We start from the raw sequence: 25,294 nt of genomic DNA on the forward strand, positions 1-25,294 counted from the left end.
CCCTGTCTGGAGGCCATCCCACCACAGGTTTTCCCTATTAAATTGGGTAAATGGGGGTGGCCTCATGTTCAAATGTATATTGAAGGGCGGGGGGGGGAATTAATGTTGTTAGTGGAGCAGCAATTTGCAAGACATACAGAGTTAGGAAAGGAAATGCTCAAGGGAAGATACAGTGGATTACGGGGAGTAGAAGAACAAGTCACTATTAACACTGGGCTTTTAATACAAATGGGAGTTTAAAACTACAAGCTATCACAGTAGCAAATGCTAAGGAAGTGATTCTGTCTGCCAGCCGACAGTCTTTTAATAGATCTGGCTGACCTGTGTGTCTGGCAGCACGTGCAGGGGGAGGGGAATAAAAGCAATGCTAACTAGCATCCCACCCAGTCTGGGTGTGGTTAAACATGACCAGCTTGTAAACCAAATGGAAGTTACAGAGTTAAAGGCGTTTGATGCTGTGTGGGCAGAGCACAAGACAGACAGTGGAAGACTAAGTTTTACAGCTAGGATGGAGGGACTTGATCCATCCCCACAAAAGCAATAGGCTGTGCCACAGGAGGCTGTTGCAGACATAACAGAGACAATGCAGCAGCTGCTGCATCAGGGGTATCATCTACCTGTAATGCACCCGTATGGCTGGCAAAGAAGCCTAGTGGCAAGTGGCGGCTAACTGTAGATTATAGAGCCCAGAACAAATATGCAATAGGGGGAGCTAATGTAGTACCGGCATATCCGGAAATGACTGCTAAAATACATCCAGATGCAAACTGGTTCTCTGTGTTAGATGTGGCAAATGGCTTTTGGTCAATACTGCTGACAGAGGAATGTCAGTATAAAACTGCCTTTACTTGGCAGGGAGTGCAATATGCCTGGACAGTTTTACCACATGAATATAAAGATTCACCTGCCCTTTTCCACAAAGGCATGAAAGAGATTTTGGGGGATCTTGGAAATCATAAGTTAATCATTCAGTATGTGGGTGATATCTTAGCTCAGGAAAGGAGTGAGGAGGAACATAATGAATTGTTGACACAAGTGCTAACTGTTTCATGAAAGGAGGTCTTAAAATTAATCCAGATAAGGTCCAGATCCATCAAAATAAAGTTAATTTCCTAGAAGTAACAACTGGAAGAGATGGGAGACATGTTAACACAGATAGGGTGGTCGTTATTGAAAAACTCCCTCTCTCACAAGAAAAAAGGAGTTTACAGTTATTTTTGGGATTGACTGGATTCTGCAGGGATTTTATTCCTACGTATACTGAAGTGACAAAAGCCCTTATAAGACTTAATAAAAGCTAAAATTTGGGAATAGGAGGACAAACATATGGATGATTTTGCAAACTAAAAGAAGCTCTAAGGAGTAGTATTCCCCTGGAAGCACCTAATTCAAAGAAACCTTAGTCTTTCTGACTAATGGTGGGGGATGGTAATCTTGCCGCTGTAGGCACATACAGTAGAACCTCAAAGATATGAACACCAGAGTTACAGACTGACTGATCAACCAGACACCACGTGAAACCAGAAGTAACCAATCAGGCAGCAGCAGAGACAAAAAAGCAAAAGCAAATACTGTACTGTGCCTGTATTGCATCTTAAACATAGGCACAGCTGGGCTGCCTGAAAGAAGCTGCTTGCAAGGAAGCTGCTGGAGCTGAGGAGGGAGCTCAGCTGCTGCTGAAGCCTGGCCTGGAGTCTCAGCTGCTGGATCTGGAGCCCGAACTGCGCTTTGCTCAGAGTTATGAACATTTCAGTTACGGACAACCTCCATTCCCGGGGTGTCGGTAACTCTGAGGTTCTACTGTCATTTTATGGGACAGAAGAGAGATCAGTGGTTTTTGCATGATGATTGTTGCAAAGTGTGGAGTTAAAATATTCCATATGTGAAAAGGTGGTTTTGGGTACATATTGGGCACTGATGCAGTTTAAATATCTTACAGAGGGTCAGCAAGGAATTCTATGTACCCATTGTACTGAAACTAGGTACGGCTAACAAATTGCCTCTGGGGAATGTTAGCTCTTATGGCTGAAAATGTGACCACCAAAATTCTAGAGAAGCCACAAGCATGGCTAGCAGGAGTGTGCTTACAGGGACAGCCACATGACTGCACATGGTGAACAATTGGTTTTGGGCTTGGGAAACAAGCACTGAGTGGTGCGATCACCTCATTATGCAGGTCTGGGATGAAGAGCAGCGGCTGCAGAACTTTCGGATATGGAAAGCCACCTTCCAGGAACTGTGTGTGGAGCTTGCCCCAGCACTGTGATACCAGGACACAAAAATGAGAGCTGCTCTCTCTGTGGAGAAGAACATGGCGATCGCTGTGTGGAAGCTGGGGTGGTCAGGGAAGGTGCATGTTTCATGCATCTTCAGGAATTCTTGCCTTTACAGAAAGCTGCAAGCAGGGACTTTCTTTCCAGACCAGAAGATTCCAATGAGGAATGTTGAAATGCCCATAGTGATTCTGGGAGACCCAGCTTACCCCTTACTTCCATGGCTCATGAAGCCTTACATGGGAAACCTGGACAGCAGCAAGGAGCCTTCAACAATAGGATAGGCCAGTGCAGAGTGATCATTGAATGTGCCTTTGGCAGATTAAAAGCTTGCTGGTGCTGCCCTCCCAAAACTCTTCACGCTCATTCCTTGCATCTTCCTGGCTCATATCAGTACCCAGTTCACTCCACCGCTTAGGACAGCTTCCAGAATGATAGCATTAGTTATTCACAGCTATGAGAGCCTACATTAGGACACTGCCTTTTGCTGTTATCTCCCTTCCTGCCAAAGTTTTCTGTGACTTGTTAATTGTTATTTAATAAAAACATACTCTCTGTAAGATAATCAATCTTTATTTGTCTCCTACACATTGTGGTTGCTGCTGGAATTAATACACAGTGGCAACTGTAACATTTGCAGACTACAAATCATGGTCAGGAATCATCAACATTTTCATGCAAGGTGATAAGTTAACAAAGCATGGCTAAGTGCTGTATAGAAAGACACATTACTGGTGCTCATTATCAAAATGGTGCCTCAAAGCCTCCCTGATTCAAATCGTCCCCAGTTGTGCCCCTCTAATAGCCTTGCCTCCGTGCTCCACCCTGAGGAAAACTTTTCACCCTTAGCCTACAAATATTATGGAGCGTACAGCAGGCTGCTATGATTTACATCTAACCTGCCAAAGTAACCTGGTGTTGTTTCTTTCCATGGCACACAGAAGGTCAGGCACCTCTGATTCCTGTTCAGATTGGGTACTCATGACCATCTGTGATGTGTTCATAACACTGACCACAACAGTAGAGAGCAGTGCTGGATCCATCCTTTCAGACAGAGATGGCGGGTGTACAGTAAACAGGGGCCATTGAAAAATGGCACAAAATGCAGTTGGAGGCCCATGCAATGATGGGACAGGAAAAACTGCATCATGGGATGTTCAGCCCACACCCATGATGCACTGCGATCCACTCTGCCTTCCCATAACTCCTACCTGCAGAAGCTGGTGAGTAGCACAGTGGGAGAGCCACCCACAGCGCACTGCTCTCCCTGTCGATGCTGGAGCACCAACTGTGGACGCACTCCAGCAACAGGAGTGTTGAGGAAACATGCACAAGCGATGTGATTATAGCATTTTCTGATTGTTGCCGTAACTTGCGTTGACAAAGCTCCTTAGAGTAGACAGGGTCTTAGAGGCACTCACAGGTAGTGTTTAGTTTTCCCAGATTACTGGGGGGGGGGGGGGTGGGAGAGCTCAAGCTGGTTCTGTTTTGTATTGTTAAGAGGAGCCCCTTCCTGTTGAACCTGGCCCTTGTTGCTGCCGACTTTACCTGGCAGAAGGGTTACACAGGTAAAAGTTTCACTGTCCCATCTGAAGTGCTACTTTTTTGAGTCTTTCATTCTCTCCTGATTTTCTGGGAATGCAAAGTAGGTGTGAGAAAGAGAAGGTATAGCCTAAAACTACCTTTCCCACCTCCACTGTGGTGTGCACATGGCCAAATCAATACCTCCATGAGAACCGGTGGGTGGTGTAACAGGTAATGGATCTGACTATGAATCAAAATATTGCAGGCTCAGTTCCTGCCTGGCTTATAGCTCTGATCTTGGTAGCCTGCCTTTTGAGCTCACCTTCATATATTTAAATCAAAGCTTGAGAAGCAAAGCCCAACACTTTGTGGTCTTGAACCAGTTCCTTTATGATGCCTGGGTAAACCTAGTGGCTGGAATTTGCATCGTTGACTTCGCCCTGCTTCAATTTAGAGAAGCCCTGAGTTGTGCTGAGTTCTAATGACTCCCTGTGGCCACCACTTCAGCAGGGAGCTGTTGAATGCAGCAGGCTCTGGCCATGCTCCCTCCCAGTGATGAGCTGCCAAAATCTTAACAACCGATTCCCACCTCACCCCACAAGGGGGTCAAGGCCCGCCCGCGCCCCCTGGGACTCCTTCTCCATCCAACCCACCACGTTCCTTGTCACCCCCCCTCCTGGGACCCATGCCCCATCCACCCCCCTCCCCTGTCCCCTGACTGCCCCCAGAACAGGGCAGGAGGGTCTCGTGGGCCACTGTAGTGGGTGCCCACCCTGTCCTGCCCCTAAGAGCCAGAGGGACCTGCTGGGGGATGAGGTGGGGAGTCCCGGGGGTGCTTACCTGGGGTAGCTCCCAGGAAGCATCCGGCAGGTTCCTCTGGCTCCTAGGGGCAGGGGAGTGTAGCTAGCGGGGGAACAGGGGGAGCGGCCTCTCCCCCACTGATCACATCAAAAGTGGTGCCTTAGGCACCGACTCCGTGGGTGCTCTGGGGCTGGAGCACCCACGGGGAGAATTTGGTGAGTGCAGAGCCCCCAACGGCAGCTCCCCACCCCGCACCTGGCCCCAGCTCACCTCCGCTCTGCCTCCTCCCCTGAACGCGCCACCCGGCTCTGCTTCTTTGCCCCCCCTTCCCGCGAATCAGCTGCTTGCGCGTGAAGTTTGGGAGGGCTGAGAAGCAAGTGGCAGCTTTGCACTCAGGCCCAGGGAGGCGGAGGTGAGCTGGGGAGGGGAGCAGTTCCCCCCTTGTGGGACAACAGGTTCTAAAAGGGCTTCTAAATTTAACAACTGGTTCCAGCGAACCGGTGCAAACCGGCTCCAGCTCACCACTGCTCCCTCCCACCCATTGGCACACTGTCTATGGTGTGAGGCGGAAGAAAGTGGCATAGATCCAGCTATACCAGCTTTGGGCCATTCCATGGTTCCCTCACCCCAGAGATATCCCCACCTCCTCACTTAGGACAGCTGTAATCAGGGGCACAAACTGGATTTAGCGGGGGACAGGATCTGGCCTTTTATATGGGAATGAATGGCCTAGTATTTTCTGGTGAAAAAGGAAAAAGAAAATCTCAGGTACTTCTTCCTATTATTCCTATTTTTAATATTCTTCCTATTTTACTATAAAGTTATGCTTTTATGTTACAATCATCTCTATTTGAATTAGCATGTGGTTCATTAACAATAAAGGCAAGTCCTGTATTTGATATTACAGCTGCTCAGAAAAGATACCCTATAAGTCAAAAAAAGATTAATTTTGGAGCAATCTGTAAACTTATATTAGTATTAGCAGTTAGCAAAAGATAACAGCAAAAAATGAGGCAAATCTGCCAAGTTAACCCACTTGCTCAGGAAGTCATCAGAACAGGTCTGCCAGGCAGAGTTCCTTCCAGGCAGCAGAGAATGAATTAAGCCTTTATCTTAGCTGTTAATAATGCCAAATTTCTGATGCAGAAAATTGTGTTTAACTTGTAAATCTGAAGAGAGTTTGCATCAAAATTATCTTTGAGCTTTCCTAGAAAAGGATCTATTATTCTTTATTTTTATAACCGAGGTGCCACGTACCTGAAGTAAGACAAAATATCCAGTTATATCCTTTATCTTCTGTTATTGCACCTAGCTCCCTTCAGGTTGTTCAGTTCTTCCCCTGCTCAGAATGGTTCTTGCCAGCACTTTTTGTGGCGGTACTAGTTGTTTATTACGCTAGCACCCAAAGGGCTCAGTTTGGATCGGAGCTCCATTGTGCTGTATGCTGTACAAACACTGAAAAGAGAGTCTCTGCCCCGAAGGGCTTACAATCTAAAGACACAGACAGATGAAAGGTATGGGGATGGGGATGCCACATACAAGCAAATGAGATTGTTGATGAATTGGCACAACTTTGGCAGTTACATATGTTGTAGGATGTTTTTGTTTTTTAAATTAGAGCTAGAGGAAGGAAGCAGGAAAAGGAAAGAATGGAAAGAGGAATACTCAACTTTTCATCTGTCTAGCCATGGTCAGCAGGCTGGGTTTTGTAGGCTTCATGACAAAGGTGAGTCTTAAGGAGGGTAAGGTATTGGCTGTTATCAGGCATTTCTTTCCTGTGCATAAAGACAATATGGAGATTTTTACAGGAGAAGCTGACTGGCAAAGTAAAGGCTGGGGAAGGTGGCAACGTGAAGGTGTGTGGGGAGGTCAACAACATGATAGATCACTCACTAGATCTGCTGTACAGGGTGGGGCTAAGAAACTTATATTTGTTAGATTGGTGAAAATGGGGCCAGTGGAGAGACTCAAGGAAACTTATGGCTGCTGGAATAGTGTGTCCAGTTCTGGTGCCCACAATTCAAGAAGGTCATTGATAAATTGGAGAGGGTTCAGAGAAGAGCCATGAGAATGACTTGGAATAGAAAACATGTCTTATCGTGCCAGACTCAAAGAGTTCAATTTATTTAGGCGTGATTTGATTACAGTCTATAAGTATCTACCTGGGGACAAATATTTAATAATGGGCTCTACAATCTAGCAGAGAAAAGCATAATACGATCCAATGGCTGGAAGTTGAAGCTAGACAAATTCAGACTGGAAATAAGGTGTATTTTTTTAATGGTGAGAGTAATTAACCATTGGAACAATTTACCAAGGGTTGTGGTGAGTTCTCCATAACTGGCAATTTTAAAATCAAGATTAGATGTTTTTATAAAGAATATGCTGTAAGAATTATTTTGGGGAAGTTCTCTGGCTTGTATTATACAGGAGGTCAAATTAGATGATCACAATGGTCCCTTCTACCCTTAGAATCTATGAATCCCCCAACTCTAGGATAACAGCCTTCTGCTGCTGCCACCTAACATAGTGAGTCATATAGCTGATGTGGCAGCAGTCAGTGCTAAAGGTTTAGCACTCAAACCTTGCTGTTGATGCCTGATATGGGGGGTGTAAAAGTTGAACATTATATAATTGGTGCCTACCTTTGCGCATGAGTGTTTTTTAAAGAAAAAAACCTAGGAATCTCATACAAAAATTTACATTAAAAACAAGTTAGTTTGTCTGCAAAGTCAGTTGAAAAGTTAGGAAAAGCCAGATTGCTCAACAGGGGTGCCATTTCAGATTTTGGTGGGGGGCGGGGCAACTTTAACCGTGATTCCAGGGGCTACTTAGGCACCTAAAAACTCTAGGGGTTTTTTTGCAGATAACAACTTAGAAATTAGCTGATAGGAGCACTGTATCTAATTCCTATCTAAAGAAAGAAAATTAAATAAATATTAGATCCACTGAGCTCTAATACTAACATGTTCTGACATCTTGTGTCAAGTCCCTTAAGGGACAATAGTTAGGTTTAAAATTTTAATGTATATTCTTACTTTGTTATGAACTCTTGAATACAACAATTGAAACAACTGTAGAAAAATCTAGATTACTTTCTATCACTTTGCAATTCACCAAAGCTCGGAATAGATCATTTAACTTTTGGAAACATCCTACTAAGGCAAGCCCCCTGGAGTTTATACTGCACCTGCCTAGGGCTCTAGGGGTGACTGTTACCCCACTATAAATAATAGACTAGAAACTGACTTTAAACAGGAGTGAAACTGACAGTTTCAAGTTACTTTCACAGTATTGCCAACCTCAAATGTTCAAAAATCATGAATCAGGTTCACCAAAAATCATGAGATTGACTTTAAAATCATGAGATTATGTAAAAATAATAGATTTGGTGTTCTTTTTTTTATTTGCCTTCTGCTTTTTGAGCCTTGAGGCTGCATTGGGTCCCATTTTGAAGCACAGCCACGAGAGCTAGAAACTTCATTTTTCTTTAAGAATGAAGACTGAAATCATCACATCCACTTGACTCCAGGAGCTGGGGCTTTAAGAAAAACAATAATTATCATGAGACTCATGACAAAATCAGGAGAGTTGGCAACGCTGCTTTCACTTGTTTAAAGGCTAGTTACTTTCCAGAAGGCTCTTAAACAGCACTGCAGTGACAGAGTTGCAGTTTTCACAGGAGAATATTTCAAATCAAACACCAAGAAAATTCCACATTTAAAAGTTGAGATAAAAATTGAGACTATGGAGGTATATCAGGGCCTCTGCAGCAGGAAAGAAAATAAACAGGCACAGGAGCTCTGGGCAGCTCTTTCTCTCAAAAGAAAGTTGGAGGATGAAACCTTCTAGTCCTTAATCCAGTAAAACTTCTATTGCCATTAGTGCCTCCATGAATAGATATTAACATCACAGTGAACATGTGCTCAGCAACTATACATTTCATGCTTAAATATCTGAGCCATCTTATCCAGGGCTACACATCTTGTACACATTGGCTCAGGAACTACATTTTCTGGCATATTCTGAACAGTGCTGAGTATGCAGATGGTGAGTAATACAAATCATGCAATAATAGTCAACTTTATGGACTCTGAGGGTGCAATTTCTGTTCTTTGTTCTGGAATTGGCCTGAAACCCTAAGAATTTGAGGCATAAACACATCTGATACTTGTATGACACTTTCTCTTTACTTCCTTTTCTCAAACATAGAACAAAAATGACTAAACAAAATGGTTTTCAGTTAAAATCTAGAACTGCACGGCAGGCATTACTCTACAACCCAACTGGGGCAGAATCTACCACCCCTTAAGGGTTAAGTGATCTTCTTTCATCTGATTCTCATTTTTCCTCTTTCTTTCATCATCCTTCCTGACCGCTCTGCTGCTTTTCATGCTGTCAAACATGACTTCCTTCCCAATCACCTGGGACCAATTGCTGGAGTATCAGAGAACTGGCTGCCTTGGTTTTGCTCCCATCTATCAGAGCCTCTTTTTTGCAGCACGCAGCAGAGAGATAAGCTGGTCTAGTGGATAGGGCACTAGCTCTGAGAGACCTGGTTTCTGCTCCCCCCATGGACTTCCTGTATGGCCTTAGAGACAGAGTTTCAAAGCCTTTTAGGCACCCAAAGATGCAGCTAGGCATCTAGTGGGGTTTACAAAGCACCTAATCTACTAGGTGCCTATACCTTTGAAAATCTGACCCTTAGTCTCTATGCCTCAGAGTCCCATCTGTACAATGGGGATTACAGCACTTTTCTACCTCACTGAGGGGCTGTGAGGAGAAATAGGTTAGACATTGGGAGGCTCTCAGATACTATGGTGATGGGGCCACATAAGTACCACAGGTAGAGTGGGAACTTCTCTATACCACTGCTATCCCTTCCCTGGGTTTTGGCCCCTTCTTTTCACTGACACCCCTCAAATCTCTCTCTTTACTGAATGTAAACTTTGTTCTGAGGGCTTGGCTGGATTTCTTCTGAGTCCCCTGAAGTCTCGCTTCAACACCTCCCACCCTATGCAGAAGGATTCCATCTAATGACTTCCAGATCCTTAATTTAATTACCAGCCCTTTCTTATCTTAATCACCCTGCCTCTGTTTGTAAACAAAATGCTGACTCCCTATCCCAGGGGAACAAGCTGGGAACAGCATCTCTCCTCTGGAGAACTCACCACTCCACACTAATGTTGTGCAGTTAAGAGCACTGCCTGGGAGCACACCTCCTGTATGAAACTCGGGGGGGGGAGGGGGTAGGCTGGAGCCCCCTCTGTCCCCCTTAAATGGCACCCCCATCTCCTTGCTGGGGTTCTCTCTAGAACAGGGTCCACTGCTTCCTGGCCTTTAAAGAAGCAGAGTACCCTGTTACACTGTTGGCATCTTTCTTGCTGTTGTCTTCTGCTCAAATGACACAACTTCTAGAAATCAAACATGAAGAACCCTACAAGCCAAATAGAATGGGCTATTTCATTAGTTGGTGTAAATTAAACATAAGAACGGCCATAGTGGATCAGACCAATGGTCCATCTAGCCCAGTATCCTGTCTTCTGACAGCAGCCAGTGCCAGATGCTTCAATGGGAATAAACAGAACAGAGCAATCGTTAAGTGATCCATCACCTGTCAGCCAGTCCCAGCTTCTGGCAGTTGGAGGCATAGGGACACTCATAGCATGGGATTGTGTCCTTGACTTTCTTGGCTAATAGACTTTGATGCATGAACTTATCTAATTCTTTTTTGAACCCAATCATATTTTTGGCCTTCACAACATCCCCTGGCAATGAGTTTCACAGGCTGACTGTGTGTTGTGTGAACAAATAGTCTTTGTTTGTTTTAAACCTGCTGCCTTTTAATTTCATTGGGTGACCCTTGGTTCTTGAGTTATGTGAAGGGGTAAATAATACTTCCTTATTCACTTTCTCCCCACTATTCATGATTTTATAGACCTCTATCATAGCCTCCCTAAATCGTCTCTTTTCCAAGCTGAACAGTCTTTATAACCTGTTGTCATATGGAAGCTGTTCCATATCCTTAATAATTTGGTTGCCATTCTCAGTACCTTTTTCATTTCTAATATATCTTTTTTGAGATGGGGTGACCAGAACTGCACGCAGTATTCAAGGAGTAAGCATACCATGGATTTATATAGTAGCAGTTTGATATTTATGGTCTTATTATCTATCCCCTTCCTAATGGTTCCTAACATTCTGTTGGCTTTTTTGACGGCTGCTGCACATTGAGTGGATGTTTTCAAGGAACTATTCACAATGACTTCAAGATCTCTTTCTTGAGTGGTAACAGCAAATGTAGACCCCATCATTTTGTAGGTATTGTTGGGATTATGTTTTCCAACATGCATTACTTTGCAGTTATCAAGATTAATTTTCATCTGCCATTGTGTTGCCTACTCACCCAGTTCTGTGAGATCCCTTTGTAACTCTTCAGTCTGCTTTGGGCTTAACTGTATGAGTAATTTTGTATTGTTTGGAAACTTTGCCCCCTGGTTGTTTACATTCTTTTCCAGATCATTTATGAATATGTTGAATCGCACAGGTCTAAGTACAGATCCCTGGGGAACCCGAGGGATAGCTGTTCCACTGATGTCAAGAATATAAGAGATTAATTGACTTCAGTGAAGCTGTGTCATTGTACATTATCTGAGGATCTGCCCCAATGTGTTTTTAGAAATCAAAGAGACATAACTTTTAAAATGTTGCATTTTTTGATCTAGACATTATTGTAGGATTTTGCAAAATGTGCTTATTATTTATCTGTCCTCATGTGTGGGGAATTATTTCCATAAACAGAAGAAAGAGTATTAGCAAACCCTAAATGTATATTTTAGATTGGGCTACATCTTAATCCTAGATATTACACTAATTTGAAATACACTGATATATAATTATGGAAAATACCTTGATAATATAACCTCCCCCTCACCCCCCGCACTGGCATGAGAAAGGTAAAAGAGAAAAACAAATTCCACATTACCATAGAAACAAGTCCGTACTCATTCAGACATGGTATCCAGGTTGATTTATTACATATCCACATTCTCTACAGAATTCTATTTCAAAAATACTTGCCAAGGCTATGCAGCTTGTAAAGGCGATTAGATTAAATTCTGTTATTAGGGACACATTACTCCACTCCTACTCACTGCAAACCTCTGCCTTGACTGACTGCAATTTTCACTGGGTAGGTAATAAAAAAATATTGGAAGAAAAAATAAAACCTTTACATTTTGTAAACTCCACTTGGATTCACTCTTTCTGACATAAACAGATGCCACTCTTTTTTCAACTGGAACTGTGTGTTGTGGTGTTTGTCCTTTTGAAAGCGTGTATTTTAAGAGCAGATATAGGGCCTTATTCCGCTGAGAAGCCTCAGCTCCCATGCAATTTCATTACACTTTGAAGTCAATGGAAATTGAGAATACTTAGGGCTTAATGGTATTTAGGTGACTAAATAGCTTTAAAAATCTGGCCCTTAATACCTTGCAAGAGACATTCAGCACCTTGCAGGATCAGGCCCCATGCTATCCAAAGCCTACTCCCATATGTCTTCGAAAACCAACTCAAATGTCAGTTATACATTCCTAACAGGGGTGGGCTCAAGACACAGAATTAAGACAGGCTTTGGATTTCTACCAAGTAATAAGTGTCCTCAACTTCCATTGAGCTACACTCATTTAAATTCATTAAAACCCAGGACCCAAATATTGAGATGTATAAATTGGTTTCTGTTGGGTCTCTGACAGGGCAGTCTACAGCTTAAGAAGAGTACTACCTCTTGGTCAGTCCTCCCTGTCACCTGGCATGGGTCTTTAAGAGTCTGGGGTGGCAAAGCCTGAAAGAATATGGGGAGAGAGGAAAGAGGTCCCAGGAAAAAGTAATATTTAAAAGGGATCCTGTTACAGTATCTTTCAGAGCCTGGAGCCTTGCAGAGGGGGTGGGGGCAAGGCTCCACTCTCACCCAGTCAATTAGGTATGAGCTGGGAGAAGGAACCAACTGAATTGGGCTCATAGGTCTTCTGCTTGGGGGATAAAAATAGCAGTGTGGATGTTCCCACTTGGACTGGAGCCTGGGCTCTGAAACTCAGTGAGCTGGGATCTGAAAGCCCAGGCTCTAGCCCCAGTGGGAATGTCCACACTGCTATTTTTAGCCCCATAGCGTGAGCTCTGCAAGCCTGAATTAGTTGACCTGGGCTCTGAGCAGGAGTACAAGTATGGTGGTAGCCTCCAGCACCCCGTACCTGCAAGAGATTTCTAGCCTGTATGGGGTGCCAGAAAAACCTGGTGCTGCCAGATGGCCCCACACCGGCAGATCTTCCCTCTGCCCCCACAGCTGCATAGCCCTTCCAGAGGACATGGGGCAGGGGACTATGCTCTGTCCCTTTCTCCGCTGCCACAGTGGGGAAAGGAGCAGAACTTGGCTAGGGCATTTGATGGGAAGGAAGTGGCTTCCCCAGAAGCGTCTGTGAATAAGCACATGAACGGCAGGAGGGAGGGTCTGCACCCATTCCCACAGGGGAGATGTGAGTCACGCTGGCTCAAGTGTAATCTCTCTGAGGCCAGATTCAGTGCCCAAGGAAGCCAATTCACTGCCTGCTCTTAACAAGGAAATTCAGGCAGAGCTGAGCGTTACTGTGGCTGAAACTGAGGCACAGCAGAGGCATGCTGTGTATCACCTTCCATCCAAGAGTGGGGAAAATGAGGCAGTTAATGAGTACTGCCAAATGTATGACACCGGTCCGACTGCTTAAGGTAGGAGTAAAGCAGATGCTTGGGAGAATGCTGAGAGTGCCGGTAAGCCTTTCAGTTGAAAGATGTTGCATACGGAGAGACTGGGAGAGAGAGAGAGAAAGGCCAATGGGACAGCTCACCCGGGAGCCATGATTTAAAATGTCAGAGATGCATATAGTCAGTGAAGAAACATGCTGACTGCATGACTCTGAGATTTCAAATTCTGAGTCAGAAATGTGGCTTCTCACAGTTTTTCTGTGTTGGCGGAACATACAGAATGTAAGTTCCATGCCATTCCACCATCTGTGGGTCTGCAAAACACTCCAGTGTCAAATAAATGTTATGCTAATTATATATAGGAATAAATCACCAACAAATTAAATACCTTAAATATAAGAATAATAATTAATCAAATTACTAGACATCATCCCAATAATTTATGGGTACACACTAGGGACCCTATCCACTGCTGCAGATCCTGGCAGAAGGCTCCCAACAGCAGAGAATCTAACTGGGGAGAGGGCAGCTGTAAGCATTCTGTTGCAGGGGTGGGAGGGCTGGAGCAGGGGAGCAGTGCCTCAGTAGCTAGCGGTGCTTACCAGAGAAGGAGAATGACCAGCCTGACTAGGAAATGTTCACTGAATCCTATTCATTCTTAACAGCACAATATATATGCTAACAAACTTAAACAAAGGCACAAACATAAGGGAGACACTGATAGTGTGTTAGGGGAAAGTGGGGTGATTGTCCTTCCTATCCTTCTTTCATTTAAGAAGTTTTCAATTTGGGGTGCTGCTGGATCCTCAATAACACCTGGAAGTACAGGTGGCACCAGGGGCCCAAAGCATCTTTTTACAACTGCATCTGTTTAACAGATGCAGTTGTAAAATTTTAGACAGGTGAGGGGGGTGTCTGAGGGGTGGGGCGGAGTCACATGGAGGGTCATGGCGGGGGAGGTCACGTGCCCCCCCATGTGTCCCTCCCATGAGTGCAGTACCGGCAAGAAATGATTTCTACTTGCACCACTGGCTCTGAGACTTGCTGCCATGGGGCTTTTTTGTCTAGAGACAATTAAAGAGGTAGCAAATGATTACTCTGTATTTTTTCTGAGTGCTGAGAGTATGCTCAGCAATGTAAAGAACAAGTAGCAGATAAGAGTGTACAGTCTCAGGGCTCTTCAATGAGATCTTTGCTATTGACTTCAATGGAAGTAGGACTGGAGTGTGAGGTCACCATAAAGATTGATTGTTTTGCATAAATAGAAAACATAGAAAGGAACTTTTAATGAGCAATCCTGCTTTTCTAAAGTCATTCTCTGAAGTCTCTAAGGAAGAAGCTGTGGAGCAACTTAAAAACTTGGGTGAAGTAAATTGTGAGGACCAGAGGTTATTCCCTCCAGACTGTGATGGAAATGAAGTGTGAGGCCTAGTTCTACAAACCCTTACTCAGACAGGTAGCCTAATTAAACCCACTAGGACTTCTCACATGTGTAAGGATTATTGATGTGCACCAGGGTGTGCAGGTTCAAGTTCTCCAATAGCAGAGAAATGGTTAAATATTTGCAATGTGCCCTTTTAACCCAGGAATATTACTGAGGACTGATAGATAGCTAACACCCAGTTTATTTCCCCAAAAGGAAAATTAGTAGGTGCCACCAGACTCCTCCTTGTTTTTGTGGATACAGACTAACCTGGCTACCCCTCTGATACTAATTACAACCCAGGGAATCTCATCTTCATTTGGGACCCACTGAGGGTCCAATAACCAAAGCCAGAGCAGTGCAACACCTAGGTAAATCTAGACAAACAGTACAGCTAATAAAGTTAGACTGGTATGGCCAGATTGAGCCATAAAGCTCAGACCCGAGGAAGCGGCAGGGTGTAGCTGTGCCTCTGCAGCAGAAGTCTTGGGAAGGAAATGTGATGACACCACTCCTCCCATACTCCCCTTTGTTCCTGAGGGGAAGTAAGTTGCAACACATTGTATTGGGATGCTTCTCTCCACACCCCTGACCAACACACTCGGGGCAGAGCTTTGGCTCTTACCCATTCCTCACCTACTTCCTTGGGGAGGGAGGAGCATGCTGAAATACTGGGGGTACACTGTATACTGGGCCCAAGTCCAAGAGCCAGGAGTCTGGAGAAGGCTTTGCTCCCTCTGTTTCCCTCAACAGCTGTGTAAGACAGAGAGATAGTTTAGCCCTTAATGATTTGGAAAAGCAAGTGGACACTGGGTTGGTGAGGATGGCTGAGGAGGACAGCTATTTTGGCTGATAAAAAGAGTGGAAGACTCAGAACCCTCACGTCAATGTGGGGATGGAGCGCCACAGTATAACACAATATAGATAACATAATACCCATTGGCAACCCTATAAACCTCTTACTGTGTACATACTGCTGAGCTCTGAACCTGCAGTATCCCCTGATGAAAAAGAGATAGGAGTCATTATGGAAACCTCCCAAGATTCCTGCTCAGCGGGCAGCAGGAGTTAAAGCAAACAGGAATCTGACTCACAGGTTCCCTACAAAGGTAGAAAATAATACAGATCCTGACCCTGCAGAGACATAAGCACTGCCCAACTGTAGGTACCTCCAGGGACTATCATTGGGACTACTCCCAGAGTGTAAAATTTAGCATAGGTAAGTCTTCACAGAATTGGGGCCATGGAGAGGATTATAAAGCCATTAAACTGGTTCTGCCCACCTCAAGATAACTGTACAACTGTAGTTACTTCATCTGAAAGGTGATCTGTAAAAACGATTAAGGAATAGTAATTTTAGGATATTTTTAGACTGCCCTAAATTCGGTGGAGTCTGCTTCTTAAACTGCCTTTTCCTTGTTGTTGCTGGTGGCAAGTGGCAACCAGTCACATCATCCATAAAGGGGGCAAGTCACAGGTCGGTGGGGGAGGCAGGAATTCTCTGGAGGGTTCAGAAGAGCTGGAGACTGTCAGCAAGGACTGGTGTGGGGAGTTCCGGAGGGCGAGAGGGGGTGACTGGAGAGCCTCAAGTCTCAGCGATGAGAAGGGAGATGGAGCGTGTCTCTGGACTCCGAATAGATTTAACTAATGACAGGGCAACCCCCAGAAAAATAGCAGGGAGGAGGAGGAGGGGAAATAAATTCCTTGGTGTGGAAGTGCCTGAACATTGAAGCCACAACGCAGGGGACAGACAGTGTTTGGGGCGGAGGGAAGATTTTTCTGCCTTCCCGCTTTGCCAATAAATCAATGGGTGGCGCGGGGGAGGAAAAAAATCAAAGCAGGTTGCAGGCTCCTTCCCTCCCCCAGCCTCCCGTTGCAATCTCCCGGGGCGCCAGGAGGAGGAGACAGAGGGAAGGCGCTGGGGAAGCGGAGCGGCTGCCGCGGCTCCGGTCGAGATGAAGGGAAGTGGCGAGGCTCGAAGGCAGAGGCAGCGGGGCTGAGCGGGGAGCTGCGGGATTGTCCTAGCGCCTCTGCCGCTCCGCCAGACCCCGTGGCCCGCGCCCCGGCGGGACTGACTCCGGCGCACACCGGCTCCATGGCTGCCGCCGCCCGGGCTCCGCTGCGGCTGCCCTGGGCAGCGCTTTTGCTCCTCGCTGCTGTGTTGCTGCACTCCGGCTCCCCCGCGGCCCCAGGTACGGTCTCCCTCCCCGGCTCCCGGCGCGGTGCGGTTGATCGGGGGCAGGGAGCGTGCCGCTGCCTTGCGCGTCTCCCCCGCCCCAGGCAGCCCTGTGGGCAGGCAGGGCGAAGAGGAGGCGCTGGGCTGCACGGAGCACAGGTGCATTACTGAAGCGGATTGCACCGGTGAAATGAACACAGCCGGGGCCCCCGCCACTACCCGGGGGGAGGGAGATCAGGCGCTGTCCCGATCAGTGGGGATGGAGCAGGTCGGAGGGGTGGGAGGCGGAGACCCACACGCGGCAAAACCCCTCACTCCAAAAGCAAAATAACTTCATCCAACCCACTTTAAATCCGGGGTGGGGGGCAACCCTGCAGCTCAGCTGTGCCTTGGAAACCGGGAAAATGTACTCCCCGCTCAGGTCCTTGGGAGGTCAGCTCTTCATCCTCCTCCTCCTCGCCGTGCCAGTGGGAACCCCGCGTACTTTCCGTGATCAACATTTGGCGTGGTGTGTAAACGGCTGATTGCCTCCCCTCCCGACGTTCTCACCCTCCGAAGCCCGTGTGTGTTTTAGCGGTGGCTTCGGTTTGCAGGAGGGGAAGTCGTGGCAGCAGTATGCGTCCGTGCTAGTTGTTTCCAGCTAAGTGGAGGCAGTTTTGCAGCCAGTCTCGCCCGGGGGCACATATTTGACAACGATATTTAGTGTGTTGATTGTGCCCTGGTATAATTAAAATGACAAGGCATTAGAAAAAAGTCAGAAAGCCCTACTTACTTGGGGATTTATTTTTTCCGGGATCTCCCTGTTAACTGCAAGATCAAGTAGTTGGTTGTGGTTTTTTAAAACAATGCATCTTGGAAGTGAGCAAAGAATGTCACAAGTTAACTTTTACAAAGGCCTTAAATCATGTGTGCGACATTATAAATGTGGCAAGGATATGAACCTTTCTAATGTATTTCAGTCTCCTACTGCTCAGAAGCAACTTTGATCTGTTTGTTTGTTTGTTTTTTGATTCTGTGAAAGGACATTTGTTTTGACTGCAGAAGCACCCTGTCTTTATGACTAAAACACCTGTAGCCCTCTGTTATTTTCTTCCTTCCACTGTCCTCTCTGTGTTCCTCTGGAATCACATTTGTTTGCTGTGGCAGAGTGAGCTCTGTCGCATTTCCCAGTGCTACCCACCCCTCTTCCCAGTCTCCTTACGCACTATAAATCACTCCAGATCTGTGGAATGTTTTAGCTGGATCGTTCTTTGGAGCCTCAAACCATGGCTTATCTCCACCACATTAACACAGAATTTACAGTTGAAATGATGGCCAGATCAGAGAGGGCCAAACTAGTACAAATATATCTGGGGAAATAAATCAAATTATCTGAAAAATGTTTTATCTCCATGTCCTATAGAAGCTGTCATGGGACTGATGATTTGTTTAATCTGTTCCCTGGAAAACACTTACTATCTCCAGCAGCAGAACCCCTCATTAGGTTGTGAAGATAACTGTGATGGAGCTGCATTCAGCTGGTGGCAGAGACGGCCAAGGCAATTAAGTGCTCCGGCTGAAAGGACATTCATAATCAAAATTAACACCCTACGTTAGAAGAACTCTTTCCCTCCTATTGCACTTAATATCGATGCCTGGTAGTTTTTATTACTGTAGTTATTGAATGCTAACTTATCCATCATACTCTGCAGTGATTTTAAGAGTACTCTTACCTGTCCCAAAGGGAGTTGACTTTTGGCACAGCCCATTCTTGAACACAGGGCCTCATTTTTCTCTCACTTTCATCAGTGTAAAGAGATGAAAGCTCAGCTGAAGTTGGTGTGGTCTGGCTGAGCTGTGCTTGGGACAGGACTGGAAGACTGGGGTGGGAAAGGTGGCTTGGTGCCATGTTTGCAGCTCCTCGGTCCAGGGAGAGCTGGGGGTGGGTTTAGCCTACTTTACAGCAGTTTCAGAAGTGCTCTAAGTTGTGTGCAGCTGCCTATGGCGCCCATGGACTCTTCTGAGCCTGAGATCACTGAAGCAAAGCAATGCTTGTGCTGTGCTCCAGTTCCTCGGCCCCACAGGGACCTTTTCCCCAGCCCCTGTCTCCGCTCCATGCCACCCAGAGATTCTCCCTATTCAGGAGAAATCCTCAGTAGGCCAGCCATTCTTTGGCACCTCCAGAACAGGGCCCAGGAGTCTGACCCTGTAGTGTAATCATGCTCTAATTTGCGGGTAAGTAAAAATCAGGCACCTGCAGCTTGCTCCTGCAGTCTCTACTCAGACAGGAGTATTTGCCCGAATAGGGACGGCACGGTTGGGCCTCTGTTTGGTAAATCCGAATTATTTTCATTTGGTTGTGATCCTCTTTCACAAATATTGTACAGAATGAAAGTGCTGTGATTCTCTGAACACTGCATGGGAAACCATCGTGCTTTTCTTTTTCTTAAATGTCAGGATCCACTTACGTCTTGCACTTCAGCTTGTCCCCATTGCCCTGGATCGGTCATTACTTTGTTCCCCTTTTGCACCTGTGTCTGCCAATGGACTTTGTTTCTAATTAGACAGGTCATGGCCAGTGCACAGACCATGACCTCATTTAATATTTGTTTCATATGTGACTTCTCATAATGGCACACCTGACACTTAAATCTACTTCCTAGATCTCAATAGCACATTAGGTGTGTTAGTTATTAATTTCTCCCCTAGGAACAGCTTAGATATTTGTTATGACTTCATATCAGGAAGCTCACTCACTCCTGCACTCCTCTCACCAGCACTGCATGAGGGAATGAACTGCTGTTCTTTTTCTCTGGTAGCCTTCAGAGGGCACTAACAGCAATACAGCAGCATGACACATCTTGTCAACTTTCGCATTGCACAGTTAGCTGTGGTAGCTACTGTGCTTTCCCTCCCCATGAAGGAACCTACAGAGTTTTTACAATAGTGGAAAGCAGTAGTAATGATGAGTAGCTGCTAGATGGGAGATTTAGGGCTTCCCAATGTAGTCTGAGGTTAGCTTTATTAATTGTGGACTATGATTGCTTTCTTTATTCACAAAGGAGCTCTTTTTTTTAAGCTTCTCTGTCCTAAATAAGCAGTAATTTTTGGAGAGAAGTATTAACTCTGGAGGTGCGAGGAATTCAAACACTGAATATACCAACACAATTTTGAAGATGGGTTCATTTATTTTTCTCTGCTTATTAGAGCCACAAGTTTGATGCTTGCCCCTACGTTCATAATCCAAATTTTGGCTATATCCTAGACACTTCTGCAGTTACTGAAGAGCATTTTGACTTCACTTGCACAGGTTAAGAGATGATGGACTGGTCCTCCACTGGAAGTGAGTTGTAGATGTTAAGCCCCTACCTTATGAAGAATCCAGTTTAATTCTTTTATATTAATTAATTTTGAAAACTGTAATAATCATGTGTTTGCTGCACAGTAGTTAAATATTCAGTGACACTGGCTCGAAACCCATTTCTCTATCCAGTGCTGACAACCCCAAGTGTCCAAAAATCATGACTCAGGTCCCCAAAATTATGATTGGCTTAGAAATAATAAAATTTTTAAAATAACAAATGTTGGTTTACCTTTTGATTTTGATTTACCTTCTGATTTTTGAGCCTTAGTGTTCATGTTTTCAAGCTGTTCTCTGCAACCAGGTAGTCCATAGATTTACTTTTTAAAAATAATTGAAATCTGGGATTTTCCTGCAATCACTTGACTCCAGGAACCGGGGCTTTAAGAAAAAACATGAAATATAGAGAGATTTGCAATAGAATCACAGGATTGGAAACCCTGTAGATCAGACTAATCCCTCCTACAATATGTTATATTTTGATTTCACTTCTCATTTCTCTGACCCCAATTCAGCAAGTTACTTAAGCGTGTGAGTGGTCCCATTGAAGTCAATGAGACTACTCAGTTTCTTAAAGTTAGCCATATGATCAAGTACCTTGCTGAACTGGGATCTTTATTGCTAGAAAATCTGCAGGAAATCACAATCTCTGATTTTAGGAGAGCACTCACTAATGCTGGAGAGCACTCACTAATGCTGTTCATCATATACTTGAAGCCATGAAACTCTGTTTGGGACATCATAACTTGATTGCTGTGGGAATAATAATAATGTCAGCTATAGGGGATTATGACATCAAGTGAAGATTAAGTAGCAGAAGCAGATAAACTCTTCACAAATAAAAATTGTGGCCAATATTTTCAAATTTAAGGGCCTAAATTAGGCCCCAAAATTCATATTTATGCACCTAAGTAGAAGTGGCCTGATTTTCAGTAGCCAAATGAATCAAGGTAAGCTACATGTTCTCGCCAACCTTGGAAATTAGGCCACTGCTATTTATGTGGCTCAACATAGATTTAGATGCCTAAATTTGAAAATGTTGGCCTATATTTTAATGAAAATGGCCCGGATCCTAAATATCTTTGAGGAGTTAGATCAATATCCCCAAGTAACAGTGACTTTCTGGGGAAAAAAAACCCCAAACAAAAATATATGGCGCACAAGAATTATTATATAAATAGATTGCTTTTCTTTAAAAAAATGTCATTTAATTATTACAGAGCCAAGAATTAAACTTTAACCATGTTGTAAGGAAATCAGTCTAACCTTCTCCCGACACTGATCAGTGGGGAAAAAGAGCCCTGAGGAACTTCCATCTAAAACCAAGTATACGTTAAAATGTAGTTTGGAGAAGTCTATATTTTAAATCACTCCTTTTCAGCTTGAAACTTGATCATCAAAGCCCAGCTCTTCATAAAACAAGGTTTATTACCCTTTGAGGATTGTGGAGCTTGTTCATATTTTGTCACTCCATACAGCTGTTTTACCATTACTCAATCTTCACGTCTTTTGGTCATCCCACAATAATCCTTGTTCCTAAAGTCCTACAGCCCTTTTTGGGTCTTGTGTTCTTCTGGAATTAAATAGGCTGTTTTTCAAAGGTTTCTTGGAGGGGTCAGTGGTTCTTATCTTTGCAACAGCTGATAGATATGTTAAGAGGCCAACCCTGCAAATACTAATTGAGTGTAATGTTCCTGGGAGGAGTCCTGTTGACTTCAGTGAGATTACTCATGGTACTAGGCACTACGCTAGGTTGTAAGTTTTTGCAGGCTCAGGGCCATAGATTTTAAACACAAATAATTCTATTAATTGACACGCAGAAAACCAAAGCAAAGTAGGAGTTTATAGTGTACATATAAATAAGATTGAGACAGAGTGACAAGGTGGGTGAGATTTTTTTATTGGACCAATTTCTGTTGGTGAACGAGACAAACTTTAGTGCTTACACAGAGCTCTTCTTCAGGTATGAGAAAGGTACAGATAAATAAGAGAAGCATATGCCTTCTCCCAAATGTTAATAATTTACCTAATGCCAGGGTTTAAAGCATGAAACCAACATAGAAATACAGTGATCATGAAGCATATTATATTGGTATGCATGAGATAACCCTTTCCTTTGTTACTGGAAGTTCTCTACTTGGGGCACGGAGAGCCTGATTTGTCATTGCCATATCGCCACTTTCATGGGTATTAATTGACTCCCTACTTCTTTGTTGTGTTGACAAAGGCCTGAACTGGCATATAAACTAAAATAATACTTTAAATATCTAGATGTAGTTCCTACTCCTTGCCCCTGGAAATGGTTCAGGCACATCAGTGAGGCAGCGGGGAGGGACTTGTAGTCTCAGATACCATTGCAGTATCTGTTGTGTGTGGAAATAGAGAACCTCATTTGCCATGGCTGTTGATGTGGTACACTCATGAGCAATAAAATCACCCTTTCCAGGCCCTCAAGATAGTGTTAGTTACACTGAGACAAAATACCATCCCATTTCCCCCTTTCAACAGGTCAGTGATATGTGGGAGGATCCCTGCCCCAACTCTTTTTTTCTGAAATGACCCCCAGCTGACCAGTATAAACCAGCCAGGTTGTGACACTCATACTAATTAGTATCTTGCTCCACAAACAGCCCTATTAAAAACTGGCTCTGCCTGAGCAAGTGCACTGTACTCTAAGCCAGTGGTTCTCAAACTGTTTAAAAATACCATAATACTGTTTAAAAATACCATAATAGAGGTTCAAACTAAATATATACCCCAATTCAAAAAACAACCACAACAAAAAAGAGCCACCATGGCTAAATGGCAGAGTAAAAGAGGCAGTTAGAGACATACCCTTACATAGCGAAAAAGAGCAGAGGGAAACAATCCCATAACTGGGATCCTTCTTCCGTATGATCACATAGAGGATATCTTTCTGAGGGAGGGAACCCTCGTTAATAGGCAGAGAAAGGGAATAGTAATGGTGGATTTGATTTTTAGAAATGGAGATTGCTGGGTTTGTGATGACCGAGAGAACCACATGGTGAACTGCCTGCCGGGTGTGACGGGTGTGTTGTGGATCTCACAAGACATCCAGATAGATTTATGTGCAGTGCTGGGGAGGAGCTGGTGGTAGTGGTATATGAAGGTACCAATGACATAGGAAAAGATTGGAAAGAGGTCCTGGAGGCTAAGTTTAGGTTGTTAGGTAAGAGATTAATGTCCAGGACCTCCATGATTGCATTCTCTGAAATGCTTCCAGTTCCATGCGCAGGGCCACTTAGACAGGCAGAACTGCAGGGTCCCAATGCATGGATGAGACAGTGGTGTAGGGAGAAGGGTTTTAGATTTATTAGGAACTAGGGAACTTTTGGGGAAAGGGGGAGCCTGTACAGGAAGGATGGGTTCCACCTAAACAGAACCAGACTGCTGGCATGTAAAATTAAAAAAGATTGTAGAGGATTCTTTAAACTAAGGGCTGTGGGAAAGGAGACAGGTACGGAGGAACACATGGTTTAGTTCAGGTGGAGATATCCCTTAAGGATGAATTTATTAAAGAAGGAACTCTACATCCTAGTAAGGAGGGTAAGAAAAAAGTTGGTAAAGTACAGGTAGGAGGACCTAGTGAAGAACGGTCAAATGTAAGAGAGTCCCATTTAAATATTACATGTAAAGGCAAGCAAATGAATATGGACAAAATTGTATACAAGTGCTAGAAGTCTAAAGATCAGCATGGGCGAACTAGAGTGCTGGCATTATGAGGCTATTGCTATAACAGGCATTGCAGAAGCTTGGTGGAATGATGATAATCAATGGGCCACAGTAATACCAGGGTACAAAATATATAGGAATGACAGGAGTAGGTTGTGCTGGGGCGGGGAATTATAAAGGGATCTCACAAAACTGGGTCACTGGGCAAGCAAATGCCAGATGAAATTCAATGTTGATAAGTGCAAAGTAATGCACATTAGAAAACATAATCCCAGCTATACATACAGAATGATGGCGACTAGATTAGCTGTTACCACTCAAGAAAGAGATCTTGGAGTCATTGTGAATATTTCCCTGAAAACATTTGCTCAATGTGCAGCAGCAGTCAAAAAAGTTAACTATGTTAGGAACCATTAGGAAAGGATAGATAGTAAAACAAAAATATCATAATGTCACAATATAAATCCCTGGTACGCCCACATCTTGAATACTGCATGCAGTTTTGGTCACCCATCTCAAAAATACATATTAGAATTTGAAAAGGTACAGAGAAGGGCAACAAAAACGATTGTAGGTATGGAATAGCTTCCACACACGGAGAGATTAAAAAGATTGGGACTGTTCAGTTTAGAAAATAGATGACTAAAGAGGGATGTGATAGAAGTCTATACAATCAGGAATTGTGTGGAGAAAGTGAACAGGGAGTATTATTTACCCCTTCTGTGATGCTACACCGCATAGTCTTCATAGAAATATTGTTATGATATGAATATGGCATAACTAAGATGTTTCATGGAAGATGGGTCATGTAAGGTATCATTGGCAAGGTTATGTTTTACTGAATATGATTATTCTATTTGTATACATGTATCATTTCTGTATCTGAAGTTAGGAATATTGACTATATAACAATTACAACTGTGATCACAACTGAGAAACGCCCGTCAGACAGTATGCAATCAGTCTGGATGTGCCATTAGGAAAGACAATGGGTCTTTGAAGATGCTGATCTCTCATCTTCCTGGAGTTCCTTCCTGTGGACCTTTCAAATAAACCTTGTCTCCATGGTTGCTCTAACATTGCAAGGTCATGTGATAATGTCACCTGGTATGGAGTACCACCTTGGACACTGCCGGTATTTTTCCACTGGAAACAAAGGATTCGCAGCTTATGTAAATCCTATTTAAGGCTGGGAAGTGAGTCAATCAGGGCTCTTCTCCATTGCCTCCCCGCTCAAGAAGGAAGACTGGTGAAAACACCTGAAGAAACAAACAAACAAACTAAGCTGGGGAAAGGCAGGGGCTGTGTCCAGGTTAAGACAGGGGTCT

The 25,294-nt window shown here is 44.3% G+C and overlaps 1 protein-coding gene across 1 annotated transcript in view; it reads left to right on the forward strand.

The window, feature by feature from the left end:
• The first annotated feature begins 738 nt into the window (after positions 1-738).
• FNDC1 (fibronectin type III domain containing 1) overlaps positions 739-25,294 on the forward strand; it is a 139,259-nt gene continuing 114,703 nt past the window's right edge. Inside the window, exons 1-3 of the mRNA XM_077812162.1 lie at positions 739-1,035; positions 1,605-1,783; positions 16,624-16,949. Coding sequence (XP_077668288.1) covers positions 739-1,035; positions 1,605-1,783; positions 16,624-16,949 — 802 coding nt within the window. The remainder of the gene's footprint in view (positions 1,036-1,604; positions 1,784-16,623; positions 16,950-25,294) is intronic.

This window comes from Eretmochelys imbricata, chromosome 3 (genome assembly GCF_965152235.1).
Source record: "Eretmochelys imbricata isolate rEreImb1 chromosome 3, rEreImb1.hap1, whole genome shotgun sequence".
Taxonomy (NCBI): domain Eukaryota; kingdom Metazoa; phylum Chordata; order Testudines; family Cheloniidae; genus Eretmochelys; species Eretmochelys imbricata.